At 42.8% G+C, this 22,994-nt stretch overlaps 1 protein-coding gene across 1 annotated transcript in view; it reads right to left on the minus strand.

Moving 5' to 3' along the window:
- The window catches only part of TTC6 (tetratricopeptide repeat domain 6), a 305,088-nt gene that overhangs the window by 266,232 nt on the left and 15,862 nt on the right, over nucleotides 1-22,994 (minus strand). The window contains exons 3-4 of the mRNA XM_073610036.1: nucleotides 20,075-20,173; nucleotides 3,965-4,162 (exon numbers count right to left, since the gene is read on the minus strand). Of these exons, the coding sequence (XP_073466137.1) occupies nucleotides 3,965-4,162; nucleotides 20,075-20,173 (297 nt within the window). The remainder of the gene's footprint in view (nucleotides 1-3,964; nucleotides 4,163-20,074; nucleotides 20,174-22,994) is intronic.

Raw genomic sequence — 22,994 nt, forward strand, 5'->3', positions numbered from 1 at the left:
AGACAGCACCAAGCAAACTTCAAATCAATTTAATTTGAGGGTATGTACATCCAAATCAAGGGAGGGGGTTAGGAAATACAGCTCTTAAGAATAGTCATACTCCCTTTTTCAAGGGACCAAAAGTACTTGAATGATTAAATCAAAAGCTGTTCCATGGCCAGGTGTGGGCTATTCATTTGTGATTTCTTCATCAGTTAAGCAGGTAAAAGGTCTGGAGTTGATTCTAAGTGTGGCATTTGCATGTGGAATCTATTGCTGTGAACCTACATCATGCATTAAAAGGAGCTGTCCATGCAAGTGTAACAGGCCATTGTAAGGCTTCAAAAACAAAACAAACAAATCCATCAGAGAGATAGCAGCAACATTAGGAGGGGCCAAATCAACGGTCTGGTACATTCTGAGCAAAGAAGAACACACTGGTGAGTTCAGCAACATAAAAAGGCCTGGACGTCCACAGAAGACAACAGTAGTGGATGATCGCAGGATCCTCTCTATGGTAAAGAAAAACCCATTCACAATGTCCAGAGAAGTGAAGGACACTCTCCAGGAGGTGGGTGTATCATTATCAAAGTCTACAATCAAGAAAAGACTTCATGAGAGCAAATACAGGGGGTTTACCACAAGGTGCAATCCATTCATAAGCCTGAAGAATAGAAAAGCCAGATTAGACTTTGCCAAAAAAACATCTAAATAAGCCAGACCAGTTCTGGAAAAGCATTCTTTGAACGGATGAAACTAAGATTAATCTGTACCAGAATGAATGGAAGAATAAAGTGTGGAGAAGGCTTGGAACAGCTCATGATCCAAAGCACACAACGTCATCTGTAAAACATGGTGAGGGCAATGTGATGGCATGGGCATGCATGGCTTCCGGTGGCACTGGGTCGTTGTTGTTTATTGATGATGTGACAGAAGCAGTGGATTATTTCTGCAGTGTTTGGGGATGTACTGTCAGCCCAGATTGAGCCAAATGCAGCAAAGTTGATTGGACGGCGCTTCACAGTACAGATGGACAATGATCCAAAACACACTGCAAAAGCAACCCAGGAGCTTTTGAAGGAAAAGAAGTGGCATATTCTGCAATGGCCAAGTAAACCACCTGATCTCAACCCAATTGAGCATGCATTTCACCTTCACTGAAGGGAAAACTAAAGGCAGAAAGACCCACAAACAAAGAATTTCAGACAGCTGTGGTTAAAGCTTGGCAAAGCATCAGAAAGGAGAAAACCCAGTCTTTGGTAATGTCCATGGGTTCCAGACTTCAGGCAGTCATTGCCAGTGAAGGATTCTCAACAAAATATTAAAAATGAACATTTTATTTATGATTATATTAATTTGTCCAATCTTATTTGAGCCCTTCAAAATGGGGGGATCATGTATAAAAATGGTTGCAGTTCCTAAAATTTGTACTTATATTTATTTATGTTTATGATATTTATGTTCATCCCCTTGAGTTAAAGCTGAAAGTCTGCACTTCAAATTCATTTGGATTGTTTTGTTTTAAATTTATTCTGGTGGCATACAGAGCCAAAATAAAAACTGTACCTGTGTCCAAATATACATAAGTTTACATACCCTGGCAGAATTTATGATTTTTTGGCCATTTTTCAGAGAATATGAATGATAACACAAAAACATTTCTATCACTCATGGTTAGTGTTTGGTTGAAGCCATTCATTATCAATCAACTGTGTTTACTCTTTTTAAATCATAATGGCAACGGAAACTACCCAAATGACCCTGATCAAAAGTTTACATACCCTGGTGATTTTGGCCTGATAACATGCACACAACTTGAAACAAAGGGCTTTGAATGGCTATTAAAGGTAACCATCCTCACCTGTGATCTGCTTGCTTGTAATTAGTGTGTGTGTATAAAAGGTCAATGCGTTGCTGGACTCCTGACAGATCCTTGCATTCTTTATCCAGTGCTGCACTGACGTTTCTGGATTCTGAGTCATGCGGAAAGCAAAAGAATTGTCAAAAGATCTGCAGGAAAAAGGTAGTTGAACTGTATAAAACAGGAAATGGATATAAAAAGATATCCAAGGAATTGAGAATGCCAATCAGCAGTGTTCAAACTCTAATCAAGTGGAAAATTAGGGGTTCTGTTGAAACCAAACCACGCTCAGGTAGACCAACTAAGATTTTAGCTACAACTGCCAGGAAATTGTTTGGGATGCAAAGAAAAACCCACAAATAACTTCAGGTGAAATACAGGACTCTCTGAAAACATGTGGTGTGGCTGTTTCAAGATGCACAATAATGAGGCACTTGAAGAAAGATGGGCTGCATAGTCAAGTCTCTAGAAGAAAGCCATAACTACGCAAATGCCACAAAATATCTCTATCACAATATGCCAAACAGCACAGAGACAAGCCTCAACTTTCTGGCACAAAGTCATTTTGAGTGATGAGACCAAAATTTAGCTTTTTGGCCACAACCATAAACGCTACATTTGGAGAGGAGTCAACAAGGCCTATGATGAAAGGTACAGAGGTGGATCGCTGATGTTTTGGGGATATGTGTGCTACAAAGGCACAGGAAATTTGGTCAAAATTGTTTGCAAGATGAATGCAGTATGTTATCAAAAAATACTGGAGGAACATTTGCATTTATCAGCCCGGAAGCTGCGCATGGGACGTACTTGGACATTCCAACATGACAATGATCCAAAACACAAGGCCAAGTCGACCTGTCAATGGCTACAGCAGAATAAAGTGAAGGTTCTGGAGTGGACATCTCAGTCTCAATATCATTGAGCCACTCTGGGGAGATCTCAAACATGCAGTTCATGCAAGACAGCCCAAGAATTTACAGGAACTGGAGGCTTTTTGCCAAGAGGAATGGGCAGCTTTACCATCTGAGAAGATAAAGAGCCTAATCCACAAATACCACAAAAGACTTCAAGCTGTCATTGCTGTTAAAGGGGCCAATACACGGTATTAAAAACTGGGGTATGTAAACTTTTGATCAGGGTCATTTGGGTAGTTTCTGTTGCCATTATGATTTAAAAAGAGTAAACATAGTTGATTGATAATAAATGGCTTCAGTCAAACACTAACCATGAGTGAAAGAAATGTTTTTGTGTTATTATTCATATTCTCTGAAAAATGGCCAAGAAGTCATAAATTTTGCCAGGGTATGTAAACTTATGAGCACAACTGTATATGGACCTAACTGTACATATTTGCCAAAAAAAATTTGGAACCACTTACTTTATAGAAAATGTAAAAATTGCAGAAAATTGGCATCTTCTTTACCATTGATGGGTTGATCACCTCAGATGAGTTCAGTGGCAACTGTCTTCAGTAACCAAAGTGGATACTGGTCATTCCTTGAACAATTTCTTCTTTTGCCCATTCCCACCCCATTATTGTACATTATTTTGCTGCTATACACATTCTTCAGCTAAGTATGGAAACTTACAACTGAACATGCCTCAGTCATTTCATAGTTACATTGACTGCTCTCCGGTTTCCGGATTCCACCCATGCTATGCAATAATGTCATACAGATGTGTCACATAAAACTTATATCCCACTTATAAACACATATACACACTTTGTTTTTATAAATCAACAGACATTACAATTTGTCATTCTGATGCTCTATGCATGGAGTCTCCAAACTTTCTAAACAAAGGCCCAGCATTAGTGAGAATAAGCATTGCCTCAGGGTTGGTGGTCAGTAGTAGGAGAAGCCTCATCATTGGTATAAGTGGGAGGGAGGAATAGCACCCTATCATTGGTAACTGTGGAAGAAATTGTGCTCCATTGTTGGTTCCAGTGGAAGGAAAAGTGCTCCATATCATTGGAAGGCCACAGTGCCCCAAGGGCCATATAAAGGCTAGCCTACAGGCCACAGTTTGGAGACCCCTGCTCTATGCTTTCCAGAGGACAGGGATCTGGCTTTTGAGCAATCTTCATCTATATGCACAACTTGAGGTCATGAAGTCTCATACCTGCGCAGCACATCTTAGTACTTGTTTAGCTTCTTCATCTGTCATTTCCTCTTCCTGCAGTGGTGTGGTAGGGTTCTCTTGGGTCGGGATAGATAATTGCTGAACAGTCTCTTCCTCATCCTTGTCCGTGAAAGATAATTCTATAGACAGCTTGCTATCAGTCAAAGCAACATCTGTGCATGGATCCAGAGGTCTCTGCTGCAAAAGATCAAAATAATCAAAAATAATTAATTCTATAATTTTCAGGCAGTAGGAGCTTAATGGTGTTTGTAAACATACCCAGGGCTTCATGTGAGAGACCAGGCTGGTCTCAGTAGGGGGGCATTCATTATAACTTTATCTCAATGTGATGCTCAACCCGATACATGCTTTCCGTAAAACCAACAGTATAAATTCCCTAAACGAACGTCAACTGCTGCTTTAGTGTAAGGGGAATCTGAATTACCTAGGCCACGCCATCACACTGAAATTAAATTTAGTTCAAGAAGTGTCACTTAAGCCATTTTTTTTTTCGTTTTGGATAGAGTAAAGAAGATTTAGAAACTTTTATTGCTGTCTGTGCCCCCATTAGGGAGATTCACCCTCTCTAAAGAGAATTTTGGGTTCATATTGAACAGTTATAGCGGGGAAATCTTCCAATGGGCACTAGTTCTGGTGGCCCTGGTGACACCCTATGATTCCCTCACTTTGGAGGTATTTCTGTTCACTTTTTGTTTTGGCTGTGGGACAGGAAGTGAAGGGAAAGCTTCCCAGTGAGGCACAGATGGCAAACAAACTGGGGTTAAAACCCTCTTTTGCCTTTAGTGACACTTTAAGTAGGATAACAGATAACCCAAGGAGGATCCATCATTAGCTCTACTGAAGACATCTCTTACAATACTGAAGAATGTATTTCCATAAGGATCACCATTATTAATAGTTTCATATATTTAAAAATAATGTGTGTCTTTTAGATTATTATACCTTAAAAAAGTTACCAATACTAAGCATTTGCACAAGTATTGGTACTCGTGCACATGCACTGATACTAGAATCCGATACCCTCAGGTTTAGTTCTTTAGTTCTTTCTGAAATGTAAGCGAAAGAATGTCAGCAATTATCAGTTGTTAAGGAGTGAGGCATCCCTAACAACCGATGACTCATTCAGCTGTCAGCAGGGTTCCCCTGCTGATAGCTGAAGTGTAAACAAAACCAAGGGCGGACTGACCAGTAGGAGCCCAGTGAAAATGTCAGCACCCATGGATGCAGCGGCTGAGGTGTGGTATAACAGATTCCCCCCTCCCCTGGTCCGTGTAGATCCTGGGGCTCCCCCTAACCTGCACTGACAGCTCGGTGAATGGAAGGATGTGACGGAATCGACTCTCCTCCTCCTCGCTGACAGCCAAAGGACAGCAGTGCAGATCCCTGGCCATCGCAGCCACCTACCTCCAGCCACCTGGGACAGGAGCAGTCCTGGTGATGGTAGCGGTGCTCAAAAGGGGAGGAGGAGCAGGCACACACATTGTACACTATGAGCGGTTCTCTCTCCTTACATGTGAGGCTCTGTAGATTACCATGATTGGTGCTTGGCTCAGGGGCAGGAGGAAAGAGGCATTAATTAATACAAAAAATGACAACTGTAATGCTGGAAGAATAAGAGAAGGATAGGGCGGTAGGTCAGTGGGGATCACAACATGGTTATCCTAGCTGTGAGGCCAGCAGCGCTGAGTGTTGGGAGTACTATGTTTCTTCATCACTTGGTCTCAGCCAGATGGTAATATTACACAGTACACTGATAGATGATGGAGACCCCCCCTCCCTGCTCCTCCTCCTCCTCTTAATATGGATCTCCCTAATTGCCGGCAATAGGTATCGGTAATTGGTATCGGCGAGTACTTAATAAACAAAAGTATCAGTACTCATACTCGTTGCTAAAAAAAGTGGCACCGGTGCAACCCTATTAAAAAGTTTACCTATGATTCTACAGACCAATCTATAAATAGATACATGGAGACATTCTCTAATGTTAAACTTTTCCAGTGACAAAAAGTGTGTTCCAGAGACAAAAAACAGGAAGTAGGAGGAAATCTCTCTAAAGGTAAATCCCCTCTTAAAAAATTGTCACTGATACAGGCACCCCCATTGGAGGAGTTCCTCCAATTTCTTTTTCCTGTTGACAACTCTAAAATTCTGGATTTTGCATTACATTTTGTCTTAAGGATAGTGGTCACCAGGACAAATACAGAGGGTGAATATTCTTAGCAAGGACACAGAAATCAATAAATCATTGAGAGTGGTTTAAACTTTTCCATACTTTTGGCTTTAGATATACAGTATGTTTAAGATTTGGCAGAGTACTGCAAGGAAGGGTTAAGTGAGATCAGGGTTGCCAACCTCCTGCAAATTTTTTTTTCTGACAGAACACATTTTTTTACTGACAACCTAAACAAATGACAGAACTCCTATTAGAAACTAAATCAATTGATATTTAAAGAGTATAAACACAATCTGTAAACAATAATAATGCCCATAACAGGTAATTAGCCTGGTTTACATGTAGAAATTCAACACATTGTGACAAATTATCAGCCACCCTGCTGAGATACAGTTGAAAAACAAGTTCTGTTATGAATGCCAAAAAGAGCAATGGGCATGACTAGATTGCGTCTTATGCCCTGTACACATGGTCGGACATTGATCGGACATTCCGACAACAAAATCCATGGATTTTTTCCGACGGATGTTGGTTCAAACTTGTCTTGCATACACACAGTCACACAAAGTTGTCAGAAAATCCGATCGTTCTAAACGCGGTGACGTAAAAACCGTACGTCGGGACTATAAACGGGGCAGTAGCCAATAGCTTTCGTCTCTTAATTTATTCTGAGCATGCGTGGCACTTTGTCCGTCGGATTTGTGTACACACGATTGGAATTTCCGTCAACGGATTTTGTTGTCGGAAAATTTTATAGCCTGCTCTTAAACTTTGTGTGTCGGAAATTCCGATGGAAAATGTGTGATGGAGCCTACACGCGGTCGGAATTTCCGACAACAAGGTCCTATCACACATTTTCCGTTGGAAAATCTGATCGTGTGTACAGGGCATAATAGTGGGAAAGAAGGATGATTAAACAGAACTGCTCCCTGACCACCTACCTCTAAATCACGTGTCAAACACAAGGCCTGTGGGCCGAATTCAGCCCACCAGGCCATTTCATATGTACCTTTCACCTCTGCTATAGCTGTGAAACCCCCGCTCGTCTGTACCCCACCTTGTCTCAGTAGTCGGCAGCAGAGAGGAGGACAGAACTCCTCCTCCAGATCTTGCACTTGCAGCCACACAGAGGCTTGTCTCTGCCCCCTCCCCCATCCCACCAGTCAGCAGCAAAGAGGACAGAACTCCTTTTACAGATCCTGCGCCTCTCTGTGGAGACCCAGCCCCCCCTCATCTCCATCTCCCCTGGTCATCTCAGCATTAAGCAGCCTCTGGCAGCTGACTCCAGCCCTCCTCCAGACCCTGCACTTTCTGCTTTTTAGCTCGGCCCCCAGCTTCTTCCCAGCAGCAGCACAAGGTAAGGGGGTACACTGCGTTGTAATGGAGGGTGGGGGATTCTGACTTCTTGACTTCTGATGATGGGGGGCTCTTGACATCTGATGTAAGGTGGGGTGGGGTGCTCTGGACATCTAATCTTACATATATAACCAGCCCTTTGAGGGCAACCATAATGCTGATGCGGCCCACAATTAAATTAAGTTTGACACCCCTGCTCTAAATGAACATAGCAGCTGTTTGAGTGAGTACACATTGCTATGGCCTCAATGCTTAGCTACATGCAGTGCAGCAATTTTCACACGACATGTCAAGTTTCACAGACAGTATTGCCTTTCAAACCTGTCCCTTGAGCTCAATGGGGCTGTGCAGCAGCCACAAGCCAAATGACTGGCTTGTAGTTGTGACACAGTATTTCTATGCAAAATTCCCATTCAGCTGGAAAAATAACAAATTCAGAAGGCAGCAGTATCACCTCTTGCAATAACAGTGGGAGGGTCTTAAAGGGACATTAAATACCAGGAGTGTGCATTAATTACAGAGTGCAGGGTTCAGGTGTGCGCTACATACAAAGTTCAGGGTTCAAGTGTGTGCTACATACAAATTGTAGATTTCAGGGGCGCTCTGCATACAGAGTGCAGGGTTCAGGGGAGCTCAGCATACAAAGTGTAGGGTTCAGGGGTGCGCTACATACAGAGTGCAGGGTTCAGGGGTGTCCCCTTTCCCCCCAAATCACCCCCTACCACAGTAAAGTGCTCTACCTATACCCTCCCTGACAGACCTGATAGAGAACTATGGCTGCAAAAGAGCAAGAAAAGTTACTCAGGAGGAGAGTGTAGTGTAGCTGCGGGGCATGTGGGGCTGTGGGCAAAGGGCTCAGGAGCTGTTGTTGCCAGACAAGCACCAGGTTCCAACTACCTATTTATGCAGAGAGGTGGCAGGCGAAGCACAGTTGAGATCATTCCGCAGCCAGAACTAGAGGAGCAGGATCAGCATATGCAGACGCCTGCTCCTTCCGCTGCCGGCTCCAGACTGCTTTTATTTAGAAATAATCCCAACTGGCTCCAAACTCTGCCTGGATAAGTGGCTGCGGGTGCTGCATCAAGCTGTCAAGGGGTTCTTTCTTAGACTTGCCGAGCCAACACTATCCTGAAAAAGAGGACTGATTTTTAATGGCATAAATTTTCTCATTTACTGACAGTTGTAAAAATAACTGAAATTTACTGACAGTTGGCAATCCTAAATAAGGCCCTCAAAAAACATTAGTTTGACATCATTTCTGATCTAAGAAAAGCAGTATCAGGCGAAAGGTTTCTCCTACATAGTTATGAAAGTGGTAACTAATGGACAACATTCGAAAATGGTCAATCTGAGTTATCCAAAGATCACGCAGTTGTGGCAAATGCTGTAATGTCATGATGTTACTTAGGCCCTGTAAATTTCTGACACCAGAGCCCATAACTGAGAAAATACACCAGGGCTAACAATAAGTTATTACTAAACTAATATGAGAAAATACTTTACATATGCTTCATTGCACTTTATGTTGAGCAAGGTCTGTCAGCTACACAAGACACACATAGGTGCTTTTAAAATAACATTTAATTAGTAATGTAGGTCACTGCTCACTAAACATACAAATTCACCTCTGTGAAATACAAAAGTCACAGTGAAGGCAAGATGTAAAATACACACATTAGATTCTGGGAAGTAATGTGCCTTTGTGTTGGGCTGTTCCATCATCTGTCAAAACTGGACAAGTACTTAAAATGACATGCCCATTAATCAATGTCTTCCAGCTTTGAATCATTCAGATCCAAATACATATACAGTGGTGTTTATTTACTAAAGCCGGAGAATGCAAAATCAGGCTCACTTCTGCATAGAAACCAATCAGCTTCTAACTTCAGCTTGTTCAATTAAAGTGGAACTTTAGGCAGAAAAAGTCCTGCTAGATCAATGTTTCTCAACTCCAGTCTTCAAGAACCCCCGACAGGTCATGTTTTCAGGCTATCCATTATTTTGAACAGGTGATTTGAACAGTTTCACTGCCTTAGTAATTACCACAGCCGTTTCATCTGAGGGAAATCCTGAAAACATGACCTGTTGGGGGTACTTGAGGACTGGAGTTGAGAAAAATTGTGCTAGATCACTTCAGGCTGGCCCCTTTTGCAGGTATAGCTATGTAAAACATTATAAATAAGTGTCTATGCTGTTTAAAATCCAGTAATGCACTGTATCACCCTGCTCTGCACATGCTCAGTTGCTCTCCATTTTTAGGCACTGCTGAGTTTGTAGAGGCCAGTCTGGTGACAGCCTTACAGCGGAATTAAACCCTCCTATCCTTTACAGCCAAGGGGTTTCTGTTTGAACTGCAACTGCCATGGTGCTGCACATGTGATCAGTTATGACACCAGACAGGGCCGTCTTTTCCATTGGGCATGCTGGGCAGTTGCCCGGGGGCCCCACTTGGCTGGGAGGCCCCACTTGCCCAGCGACCCGCATCTATGTGTCACCCTCGCTCCAATTTTCTGTGACCCCGTGCTCCGGCTGCCATGTCTAGTATAGGGCCGGCCCCTGGCGCCCTGTGATTGGGTGAAAGGGGTCATGTGCGGCATTTGGGGCTGGCCTGTCCTCAATCGCGGGAGAGCGGGGCTGGCCTGCACTGTGAGCTTTTGCCGCTGTCTTCTCCTCCTCCTCTCCGGGTCACCTATTATGTCCCCGCCGGGGCATGCAGTCTGTGCCCGATGCTTTCTTCTCTCCTTTCTCCTTCTCTCCGGGTCACCTATCATGTCCCCGCCGGGGCAGGCAGTCTGGCAGAGTGACAGGTGGCGCCGAGCAGATCATGAAAGAAAGAAAAAAAGGTAAGAGACTCACTCGTGAGTTTTGTCCCTGGCCTGGGGGGGGTGGGGGTGGGTGGGAGAAGATATGGTCTGGATAGAGGGAGCAGCCATAAAGTCAGTGTATAGTGTATTGTGTGTAGTGTATTGTGTATGTGTGTGTGGTGTATTGGTCTGTGGGTAGAGTATTGTGTAGCAGTCAGTGTATAGTGTATTGTGTAGTGGTCTGTGGGTAGTGTATAGTGTAGTGGGTAGTGTATAGTGTAGTGGGTAGTGTATAGTGTATTGTGTAGCGGTCTGTGGGTAGTGTATAGTGTATTGTGTAGTGGTCTGTGGGTAGTGTATAGTGTAGTGTATAGTGTAGTGGGTAGTGGTCTGTGGGTAGTGTATAGTGTAGTGGGTAGTGTATAGTGTATTGTGTAGTGGTCTGTGGGTAGTGTATAGTGTAGTGGGTAGTGTATAGTGTATTGTGTAGTGGTTTGTGGGTAGTGTATAGTGTATTGTGTAGTGGGTAGTATATAGTGTATTGTGTAGCGGTCTGTGGGTAGTGTATAGTGTATTGTGTAGCAGTCTGTGGGTAGTGTATTGTGTAGCAGTCTGTGAGTAGTGTATTGTGTAGCAGTCTGTGGGTAGTGTATAGTGTATTGTGTAGCGGTCTGTGGGTAGTGTATAGTGTATTGTGTAGTGGTCTGTGGGTAATGTATAGTGTATTGTGTAGTGGTCTGTGGGTAGTGTATAGTGTATTGTGTAGTGGGTAGTGTATAGTGTATTGTGTAGTGGTCTGTGGGTAGTGTATAGTGTATTGTGTAGTGGTCAGTGGATAGTGTAGTTTGTGTAGTAGTGGTCAGTATAGAAATTAGGTAGGGTGGTGTGTAGTGGTCAGTGTGTAGTGTAGTGGTCAGTATAGGAATCCAGGTAGGTTAGAGTGGTGTGTAGTGTAGTGGTCAGTGTGGTGTGGTGTGTAGTGTAGTGGTTAGTGTGGTGTGGTGTGTATTGTAGTGGTCAGTGTGGTGTGGTGTGTAGTGTAGTGGTCAGTGGATACAGTGTAGTGTAGACAGGGCCCCAGTGCACTGTATTGCCCGGAGGCCTATAATGCTCTTAAAGTGGAGTTCCACCCACTTTTACAACTCTTCAGCATCCCTCACTAAACTGTGCACTGTAAACGAATTGGATATTTTTTTATTCTTTTTCTCAGCACCTACTGTATATCTTCTGTATTCATTTTTCACTTCCTCCTCCCTGGCCGTGGCCCATCACATAATTTCCTGTTTGCAATGCCTTCTGGGAAGGGGCAGCAACCTCCTCTGACACTGCCGTTGCTATGGAAACCTGACCTGAAACCTATTACACTGCTTGTGCTGCACTGAGCATGTGCGAGATCTGCAAGGATGAGATCCAGGAAGAAATACAGTCTGGCTTCAGATGCCCACACTTAAGATGGCCACGGCCTGCTGTAAGTTTATAAAATAACAAACTACTGCTATAAACTAACAAAACAGACCTTAGTTTACAGACTAACTTTACTAGAATACATTAAGCTTGTGTATTATAGGGGTATTTTTATTTAAAAACTATAATTTCGGCCGGAGCACCACTTTAAGATGGCCCTGACACCAGACATTTGATGGTTAGACGTTTGGTTGAGGACACAATCAAATGCGACAGTTTGCATTTCCAGCATTCCAGGAATGTAACTTTTTTTTTGAAACCGGTAAATTGATGAGTTTAGTTCTTAGATAAGTAACAGGAACAATGGTGGAGGCAATTCACAGCACACACTAATTTTGGTCACATAATTGTTAATGCGGAATGTATGTTCCATGCTAAAGAACATTATCTTTTTATCAAGTTGTTATGGGTAAAGTTCCACTTTAAACTTTGGCAATGAAACCTGGAAGCTGATTGGTTTCTCTGCAGACATGAGCCTGATTTTGCACTCTCCAGCTTTAGTAAATAAACTCCAGTGTGTCATTTCATGCACTGCCGTGTATACAAAAAAAGATAATATAAAATGTTGTTCAAAATGAAAGAGGGCCCTGATAATGAAAGTGTATGTAAACCTAGCAATGCACATCTCTTATTTAAAAGTGCAGTGAGCATCTTTTGTTATATCTGTGCGATTATCTGTATTAATGAAATAATGGTTGAAGCTGCCTGTGTTGCTTTTAAATTCTAAACAATATTATCAGCATTGAACAGTTCAGGCTGTGAACTACAGGACGCCTTAACATGAACCTATTAAGTTCCACAAAGAAATTTTTACATCAGGCTTTCTGTTGGTGAGAGGTAGCAACAAGGCTGTGCTCTCTGTAGTTATTTCAAACCTTTTCTTGTTTTTTTTTTGTTTTTTTTGTTTTTTTTTTTATAAACTTTGACTGAAATGTTTACAGTGAACGGGTGTATGCAGGCCGGCCGGCTGATTGGTATCATACGCTGTTTACTCGCTATTTGTAGTAAGTGCGTTATTTTTATCTTTCAAATAAATTGCTTTATACGGATTCACACTATGGAGGATATACTTTTTATTTCCCTGGGTGTCCATTGCTGAATAATCGACCCTTCTATTGGTGGGTTTCGGGTGGTCCTCCTCCATGCTGAGATCGATGTTGGTGTCCCCACGGAGTGGATTTCGAACATAAGCTCCATTATAGCTTACCTCTGGTAAGCACATATTGTTATAGGTGGTGGATTCTGTTCACGAGATGCTTTTTCACTAAAAGTCTTCAATCACTATCGGTGGATTTGTTTTACACTAAGGACTGCTGATTTCCTGAGCCATTTCTATTGTCACAGACTTTTTGGATTTCTGTCACTTGTCTATTTTGAATTAAGTGCTTCACGATAATTTCTGATATATCAAGATATCTGATTGGTATTGTGTGGTTACTTGGGTTCACAGATGTGATTAATAGGGGAATGCAATACATTTTCTGAGTTATTTTGTGTATCCATTTATTTTAATTTATTTTAATTCAATTTAATTTATTTACTTTTTTAGCGCAGTTCTTTTTATTGCTATACTTTGACTGAAATGTGCCTTTGAATGGCGTGGGGCAAGACCTAGTGTCAGGGGAGGACAAAGCATGGTACTAAGTAAAAATGCAGTCTACAGTTTGGCCTGGGGTCCAGGGTTCTCTCCATGAACACCAAAATGTATTTCAAAATAAAGACAGGAACTTAAAGGCACCACAAACCACCACTGCTGAGTCTTGAAGCAACTTAATGTTTAACCACTTAACAGGGTGGTTCGATAACTCCGGGAGGGCGTACTATGACGTCCTCCCAGAATCGTGCTCCCGCGCACCCCCTGGGGCGCGCACATGGGAGCATCCGTGACCTGGACCCGGCCCATCACGGATCATGGTAAATGAGGAAGCGATCACATGTAAACAAACCGGCGTGATATCCAGTTCCTCTCTCCCCTCTCCGTCCAGTGTGAGCAGAGAGGGGAGAGATCGGATGCAGCAGAGCTGTGGGCTGGATGTGTAGTGCACACAGCGCTGCTCAGTGACACTGACAACTGCAGCCTCTGCCATCCCTCCACCATACTCTGCATCCTGCCATACCTCTGCCATCCTGTCATTCCTCCACCATACTCTGCATCCTGCCATCCCTCCACCATACCCTGCATCCTGCCATCCCTCCACCATACTCTGCATCCTGCCATCCCTCCAACATACTCTGCCATCCTGCCATCCCTCCAACATACTGTGCCATCCTGCCATCCCTCCACCATACACTGCCATCTCTCCACCATACTCTGCCATCCCTCCACCATCCATCCCATCCACCCCCAGCCATATCCAGCCATACTCAGTGATACCCAGCCATACTTGGCCGTACCCAGCTGTACTCGGCTACACCCAGGCGTACCCACCTGTACTCGGCCGCACCCAGCCGTACTCAGCAGTACCTAGCCATACTCTGCAGTACCCAGCCATACTCGGCAGTACCCAGCCATACTCGGCAGTACCCAGCCATACTCGGCAGTACCCAGCCTCTGTATGTGGCCAGGCTGTGGAAGTCTCCCACATGTGGTATCACCATAATCAGGAGAAGTAGGCAAATCTTTTTTGGGGTGTCATTTTTGCTATGTACAGTGGGGACGGAAAGTATTCAGACCCCCTTAAATTTTTCACTCTTTGTTAAATTGCAGCCATTTGCTAAAATTATTTACGTTCATTTTTTCCCTCATTAATATACACACAGCACCCCATATTGACAGAAAAACACAGAATTGTTGACATTTTTGCAGATTTATTAAAAAAGAAAAACTGAAATATCACATGGTCCTAAGTATTCAGACTCTTTGCTGTGACACTCATATATTTAACTCAGGTGCTGTCCATTTCTTCTGATCATCCTTGAGATGGTTCTACACCTTCATTTGAGTCCAGCTGTGTTTGATTATACTGATTGGACTTGATTAGGAAAGCCACACACCTGTCTATATAAGACCTTACGGCTCACAGTGCATGTCAGAGCAAATGAGAATCATGAGGTCAAAGGAATTGCCTGAAGCTCAGAGACAGAATAGTGGCAAGGCACAGATCTGGCCAAGGTTACAAAAAAATTTCTGCTGCACTTAAGGTTCCTAAGAGCACAGTCGCCTCCATAATCCTTAAATGGAAGACGTTTGGGACGACCAGAACCCTTCCTAGAGCTGGCCGTCCGGCCAAACTGAGCTATCGGGGGAGAAGAGCCTTGGTGAGAGAGGTAAAGAAGAACCCAAAGATCACCTTGGCTGAGCTCCAGAGATGCAGTCGGGAGATGGAAGAAAGTTGTAGAAAGTCAATCAACACTGCAGCCCTCCACCAGTCGGGGCTTTATGGCAGAGTGGCCCGACGAAAGCCTCTCCTCAGTGCAAGACACATGAAAGCCTGCATGGAGTTTGCTAAAAAACACCTGAAGGACTCCAAGATGGTGAGAAATAAGATTCTTTGGTCTGATGAGACCAAGATAGAACTTTTTGGCCTTAATTCTAAGCGGTTTGTGTGGAGAAAACCAGGCACTGCTCATCACCTGTCCAATACAGTCCCAACAGTGAAGCATGGTGATGGCAGCATCATGGTGTGGGGGTGTTTTTCAGCTGCAGGGACAGGACGACTGGTTGCAATCGAGGGAAAGATGAATGCGGCCAAGTACAGGGATATCCTGGATGAAAACCTTCTCCAGAGTGCTCAGGACCTCAGACTGGGCCGAAGGTTTACCTTCCAACAAGACAATGACCCTAAGCACACAGCTAAAATAACGAAGGCGTGGCTTCACAACAACTCCGTGTCTGTTCTTGAATGGCCCAGCCAGATCTCTAGAGAGACCTAAAAATGGCTGTCCACCAACGTTTACCATCCAACCTGACAGAACTGGAGAGGATCTGCAAGGAGGAATAGCAGAGGATCCCCAAATCCAGGTGTGAACAACTTGTTGCATCTTTCCCAAAAAGACTCATGGCTGTATTAGATCAAAAGGGTGCTTCTACTAAATGCTGAGCAAAGGGTCTGAATACTTAGGACCATGTGATATTTCAGTTTTTCTTTTTTAATAAATCTGCAAAAATGTCAACAATTCTGAGTTTTTCTGCCAATATGGGGTGCTGTGTGTACATTAATGAGGAAAAAATGAACTTAAATGATTTTAGCAAATGGCTGCAATATAACAAAGAGTGAAAAATTTAAGGGGGTCTGAATACTTTCCGTCCCCACTGTACATGCTATGTGTTAGAAATATTGTATGAATGGACAACTTTGTGTAAAAAAAAAAAAAAAAAAAAAAATGCGTTTTCATTCTCTTTCCCCTTTTCCAAAAACTTTTAGAAAAAAATGACATGTTCAAAAGATTCATTATGCCTCATAGATTATACGTTGGGGTGTTTTTTTTCCAAAATGGGGTCATTTTTGGGGCGTTTCCATTGTCCTGGTGCTCCAGGGCCTTCAAAAGTGTAATAGGTAGTCAGGAAATTGTATGTGTAATTTATGCTCCAGAACGCCTGAAGGTGCTCCCTGCATGTTGGGCCTCTGTATGTGGCCACGCTGTGTAAAAGTCTCACACATGTGGTATCGCTATACTCGGGAGTAATAGCAGAATGTATTTTGGGGTGTAATTTGTGGTATGTATATACTGTGTGTGAGAAATAAAATGCTAATATGACAATTTTGTGGGAAAAAAAATTGATTTTGCAAAGAATTGCTGGAAATTACAACGTCAAAAAACTCACCATGCCTATTACTAAATACCTTGGAATGTCTACTTTCCAAAAAGGGGTCATGGGGGGGGGGGTATTTGTACTTTCCTGTCATGTTAGGGTCTCAAGAAATAAGGCCTTCAGTACTTCAGTACTTCAGGTGTGATCAATTTTCAGTGATTGGCACCATAGCTTGTGGACTCTATAACTTTCACAAAGACCAAATAATATACACCAATTTGGGTTATTTTTTACCAAAGATATGTAGCAGTATAAATTTTGGCCAAAATGTATGAAGAAAAATTACTAATTTGCAAAATTTTACAATAGAAACTAAGAAAAATGCATTTTTTTACAGGATTGTCAGTCTTTTTTCTTTTATAGAGCAAAAAATAAAAAACCCAGAGGTTATTAAATACCACCAAAAGAAAGCTCTATTTGTGGGGAAAAAAAAGGACACACATTTCATATGGGTACAGTATTGCATTCAAATTGTGAGAGCGCCGAAAGCTAAAAATTGGTCTGGTTAGAAAGGGGGTTTAAGTGCCCAGTGGTCAAGTGGTTAAAGAATGGAACCACGGTGTGTGGCAGGGGACAAAGGCATCTGACACTCCCGGAAGTGTCAAATACTGAAGCCTTTTATAGAGGCTGCTGGAACGGATGAAACAAGGGCTGCTGGAGAGCTGAGCACCAGAGACATTTTATCTAGAGTTTTTGTAAATCTGAAAAGTTTTCTGTAACCTCTAGAACACCAGCCAGTAATACCCTTTCATTTATACAATGCCATTTTTCATATTTCAGTGCTGTGATACTTTGACTGATGGTGGTATTTGTTAGACCAATGGTGGTATTTATTAAACACTGGTTTTCTTTTTAATTTTTTAATATAGAAAGAAAAAAGAAACAAATAAAAAAATAAAAATGCTAAGATTGTACCAACCCCCCCAAAATGACACAAAATGACAAACATGTAGCTTGGTAAGCTCTGTGTGTGTGCTTGTCTAGTGTACCATTACCACGCTCCATGTTTTAACTCCCTTAAAACCAGTAAGTTTCTTCATTTACAAAAAAACTGACCTAAAAATAAATAACCTTGGGGTTCCTACTTGTTAAAAGGGATCATTTTTTTTAGGGGGGGGGGGGGGGGTTGTACAGGTCTTACACAAAGGGAGAAGGTGGTGAGGGGGTTAAAGTACAGGTCAAATATAATGGGAGTATGGGAAAGAAGGGATTAACAAGCAGATCTGCAGGATAAAGGAACTGAAGGATTTAATATACAAGTCACTGAAGGGACAGGTTGGAGATCATATGTATGGTGGGGCAATAGAGTTAAAGGCTAAGTTCACCTTTGTTCACTTTTTTCCATAAATTCCAGCTCCCATATGTACCAGTATAGCATTCATGTACTTTTTTTGCAAAAATATCAACGCTTTCAATAAAATTTACAGACACTTACTTTACTTGTCCTCATCCATGTTTCCATACATATCTATTGGTTCTGTCTTACTTCCTGGTCAGACTATAGGTTATGACAAGGAAGGAGTTGACCAGCTCATCTCATTAGCACACACCCTGCATCATCCACCCACCCATTCTTAGTTGCACATTTTTAAATGAAATGCAGAAGCACTCAGCTGCCAAGCCCTGTTCACATCTCTGCATATCGGGAACTCGCACACATGCATTTTTTTTTTTTTTTTTTTTAGTGGGGGGGGGGAAGTGTTTTGGAGCATTTTCACTCATCACACATAGGGTAGCCCATCCACCTGAATAGGCTGCCCTAGACACAGCAATCGCCCAAAAGAAGCTTTAGAACTTTTTTTTGTAGAGCAGAGCTTGGTGCATTTTTTACTGCGATTTTTGGTGCAGCGCATTTCTGAAATGCAAGGAAACACACATGTGAATGGAGCCTCATTGTTCTTGTGTTACCGCACCAATTTCACCTTCAGGCCCCATTCACATCTAGCATAGTAGGAGTGCACGTTTTGTGGCTCGTTTTTCCTGTGACACATGTGGCTTATGGGTCATTTTGGCGTTTTGTGGGTTGCGTGTTTTTTACTGTGCGTTTTGCAACATTTGCCACTTATTTTTCACATGGCAAAATGTGTGTTTGCTTCTGTGTTTGGTGTGCTGTTAACAATTAATGGCACTGAAAGCGCAATTAGTAATTTTAGGTGTATAAAGGTGGCCATACACTATACAATCTGATTGTACAATCTCCTTTAGATTTACCAAATTTATATAATAGGAGGAACTACCTATCTAGCCAATCACTCTATAGCCAATCAGGCAGACCCTTGCACTACATGACTGATAGCAGATCCAAAGGAGATTGTACAAATAGATTGTATAGTGTATGGCCATCTTTTTGCACCTAAAATTAATAGTTGCTCTTTCAGTGCCATTAGTTGTTAAAAAAAATTGTAAAAAACGCACCAAGCTCCATTCTAAAAAAAGTTCTGAAGCTTCTTTGGGGCGATTGCTGTGTGTAGGGTAGCCCATTCAGGTGGATGGGCTGCCCTACGTGTGATGAGTAAAAATGATCCAAAACGCCTCCCTCCCTCGCTAAAAAAAAAAAAAAAAAAAAACACATGTGGAAATGCGAATTGTAAACGGGGCTTGGCAGCTGAGTGTTTCTGTCCACTCCCTCCTATGTACTTGTAAAAGAATGGCCATACACTATGCAAGCTGATTGTATATGGTGTATTTAGTGATAAGGGTGATCACTGATTGATTGCACTCCATTTAAAAAACATGCAGTTGGGAATGGGAGGGTGGATGATGCAGGGTGTGTGCTAATTAGGTCAGCTGGTCAACCCCTTCCTGTGTCATGACCTACAGTCTGTAAGGAAGTAAGACAGGAGCAATAGATACATTAGGAAATATGGATGGAGGACAGTAAGGTAAGTGTCTGTAAATTTTTATGGAAAGCTTTGATATTTTTGCAAAAAAAGTACATGAATGCTATATTGGTACATAGGTACATAGGGGAGCTGACTTGAAACGGCTATTCTTTACTGTGTTCAAAAAACATAAAGAATGACTCATTCATTAGTTTGACTTTCTCCACTTCCTCTGCTGTAAGAAGGGGGTGGCTCACATGTAAACACATACTGTTTACATTATGTGATCACTGTGATTGGTCTCTCTTTGCCCAATAACAGTAATCCTAAGGTGCAGAGCTACTTGGATCAGCTCTGTACACTGTGTCTGCGAACGCAGTTGTCCAAGGGCGGCTCAGTTTACCAAATGAACAGGTGCATTTGCCACCTGAGGACTATTTCTGAAGTGACATTTAAAAAAAAAGTTCTCCAGATATGGACAACCATCACTCTGTTGTGTTTTTTTTTTACAAAAATGCAGTAGTTTAAACAATCCCTCCTCCAATTCCCTCGGCTATTGCAGCATGTGCCCAATGCTCTACTGGCTTGATGGGTTAATTCTCTGATATTTACTGTATGTACTAAAGACAGAGTAGTTACATGTGTAGATCACATTTCCACTTCTACTCCATCACATTGTGGTTGTATTTCTCCTTTCTCAAAGCAAAGTATTGCTACCTGCTGTGAAGATGGACTTTCTGCAGACCGTTCCTGATCTTCCAGCACTGGTTGTGATATCTCTGTCTCATATGTCACATTTCTTTCTTCTTCTGGTTTCTGAAAAAATACAACAGAATTTGGTTTGCTAAGTAACTTGGAGTGGCAGCCATGAGATCCAGCAGGTAATAATTCTATTGCATCCTCTGCACATTACCATGACACTTGACTTCAAGCTCAAAGACTTAGGTGATGTATCATTCTCTGAAGTCTTCATTAGAATGAATAGCAGTTCAAGGCATAGGACTTGCTTACAGCTTTCAAATTGTGAATGATTATGATAGCAAAAACAGATGTTCAAGATGAAGAATTCTTTCATTATTATAATGTATAAAATTAAAACCCATATATTGACCCATAGCGGTCATCAATCAAGTATCAGATTTCAGCAGTGATAGATAATCCGTGATGAGGGAACACAGAGGCTGTCACTACTGATGTCTCCTGAAAATGCTGGCTGTCATGATGATTCGGTGCTACCAATTCATCTTAAAGTTGTTCTAAAGGCTCAAGGTTTTTTTACCTTAAAGTGGTTGTTACGCCACTCTAACATGTATACACCGTCAGCACTGCCTCCTTTTGTAGTATAGATGATTTATAAAAATAAACGCTGTAAATACCTCATTTTAGAGCAGAGATCGCGATCACATGACCGGCCAGATCTCTCCTTTCCTCCTCTGACAGATGCAGCGGGAGGGGCCGAGATTCCCCCACTGACGTCACTCGGGGGGGGGGGGGGGGAGGAGAGAGCCGGCCAGTCATGTGTTAGCGATCTCGGCTCTGAAATTAGTTATTTGCAGCATTTATTTTTATAAATCACACACAGAGGGGGATACTACAATAGCCCCATCTCAATCCAGTGATGTGCATGAGAGCATCTCTCTCCTCACTGGCTCACACAGCAGCGGGAGCCTTTGGCTCCCGCTGCTGTCGATCACAGCCAGTGAGCCAATGAGGAGAGAGCAGGGAAGGGGGGTGAGCCGCGCTCTATGTCTGAATAAACAGCTCGAGTGCCCCAGAGCAAGAGGCCTGCTATTGGGGGCACTTGGCGGGGGGGAGGAGCCAGGACTGTCGATGGGGGTCCCAAAAAGAAGAGGATCGCAGCTGCTCTGTGCAAAATCATTACACAGAGCAGGTAAGTATAACATGATTGTTATTTTAAAAATAAAAAAACTATTTTTTTCCTTTAGAATCATTTTAAATCATTTACTAGGAAAAATTATGTAGAATTCTGACTTCATTTGCTACATACTTTAAAAAATCAGAGACAGTCAGATAACAAGCTTTCCCTCCAGCTAGAGATCCTGAAATATGTTAGAATGACAGAACTGAACAATGCATTAAAGTCTGGTTTAGGTACAGTGCTCAGTCTGACTTAAGCTGGGTATACACATATCGAACCTCCTGCTGATCCAGTCGAATTTCGGACCCTGTGTACCTTTCTCTGTGCAACATAACACCCGGCTTCTGTCAAATGATCCTTCTGGAAAACCACGATTCGATCAGCGAAAGACTGGCTGCATGCACTGATCTGTGTAACTATCTGACAGCTGGGGGAGTCCCGCTGTCAGAATACAATAGTGCATCGGGTAAGACTCACACATCTACATCGCTTGTGTGAATGCAGGAATCTGACAGGTTTTCGTTCAAAATGAATGAAAAAAACCTCTGTGTGTATACCCTGCTTTAGGCTGGCCATACACTAATCAAATTTCGAACAGTGTGCGGCAGTCCCCGCTCTACAGGAAAAATTTTATCGATCAACAGCTGCAGCCACTGATCCATCACTGTCAGAAAACAATGTCCTGGTGGCATTCCTCCATCAATCTCATTTGTGTGGATGGAAGAACCTGGCTGAATGAAAAAAAAGCTAATAGTGTGCCGCCAGCCTTACTTGATTTAGGCCGGGTTCACACTGCTCTGACATGGAAGTCGGACGATTTCCAATCTGATTTTGCCCTATGACTTCTTGCCCCACTTCAATGAAGGGATGTGACTTTGATCCCACCATACCAGTCCCTTTGAGTCTGGGTATGAATCTTGAGGGGGTAACCCCAGACCAAAGAAAAAAAAAAAAACAAAAAAAAAAACAGCGTGGGCTCCACTACAAAAATCCTTACCAGACCCTTATCCGAGCAAGCAGCCTGGCAGGTCTGGACCATACTAGGCCACATGCCCTCAAAATGGGGGGTGGGTGCTTTGGGACAGGGGAGGGCTCTGCACCCTCCACCCTAAAGCACCTTGTCCCCATGTTGATGGGGACAAGGGCCTTTTCCCAGCAACCCTGGGTGGTGGTTGTGGGGGTCTGTGGGCAGGGGGCTTATCAGAATCTGGAAGCCCCCTTTAACAAGAGTGCCCCCAGATCCTGCCCCCCCATGTGAATGAGTATGGGGTACATTGTACCCCTACTCATTCACCCAAAAAAGTGTATAAAAGTGAAGAATGCCCCCCATCGTAGCTCCATGTCTTCTTTCTCCGGTGAGGTCTTCTCCCTTCAGTCTTCTCCCTCCGGTGATGTCTTCTTCCTTCGGTTCTAGCGTCAGGAGAAGACATCAGTGGAGGGAGAAGAACCGGCAGAAGAACCTGAGGAAGAAGACATCAGCGGGGGGAGAAGAACCGGATGAAGAAGACATCACCAGAGGGAGAACAACCAGAGGGAGAAGACATCTCCGGAGAAAGAAGACACATTGGAGCTACGACGGGGACATTAATTTTTAATAAAGGACTTTGTCAAAAACCTTTGTACCTGTGTTTTGTCAAAACCTTTTTTGGGTGAATAAGTAGGGGTACAATGTACCCCATACTCATTCACATAGGAGAGGAGGGACGGGATCTGGGGGCCTCCTTGTTAAAGGGGGCTTCCAAATCCTGAGAAGCCCGT

This window comes from Aquarana catesbeiana, linkage group LG13 (genome assembly GCF_042186555.1).
Source record: "Aquarana catesbeiana isolate 2022-GZ linkage group LG13, ASM4218655v1, whole genome shotgun sequence".
NCBI classification, from domain to species: domain Eukaryota; kingdom Metazoa; phylum Chordata; class Amphibia; order Anura; family Ranidae; genus Aquarana; species Aquarana catesbeiana.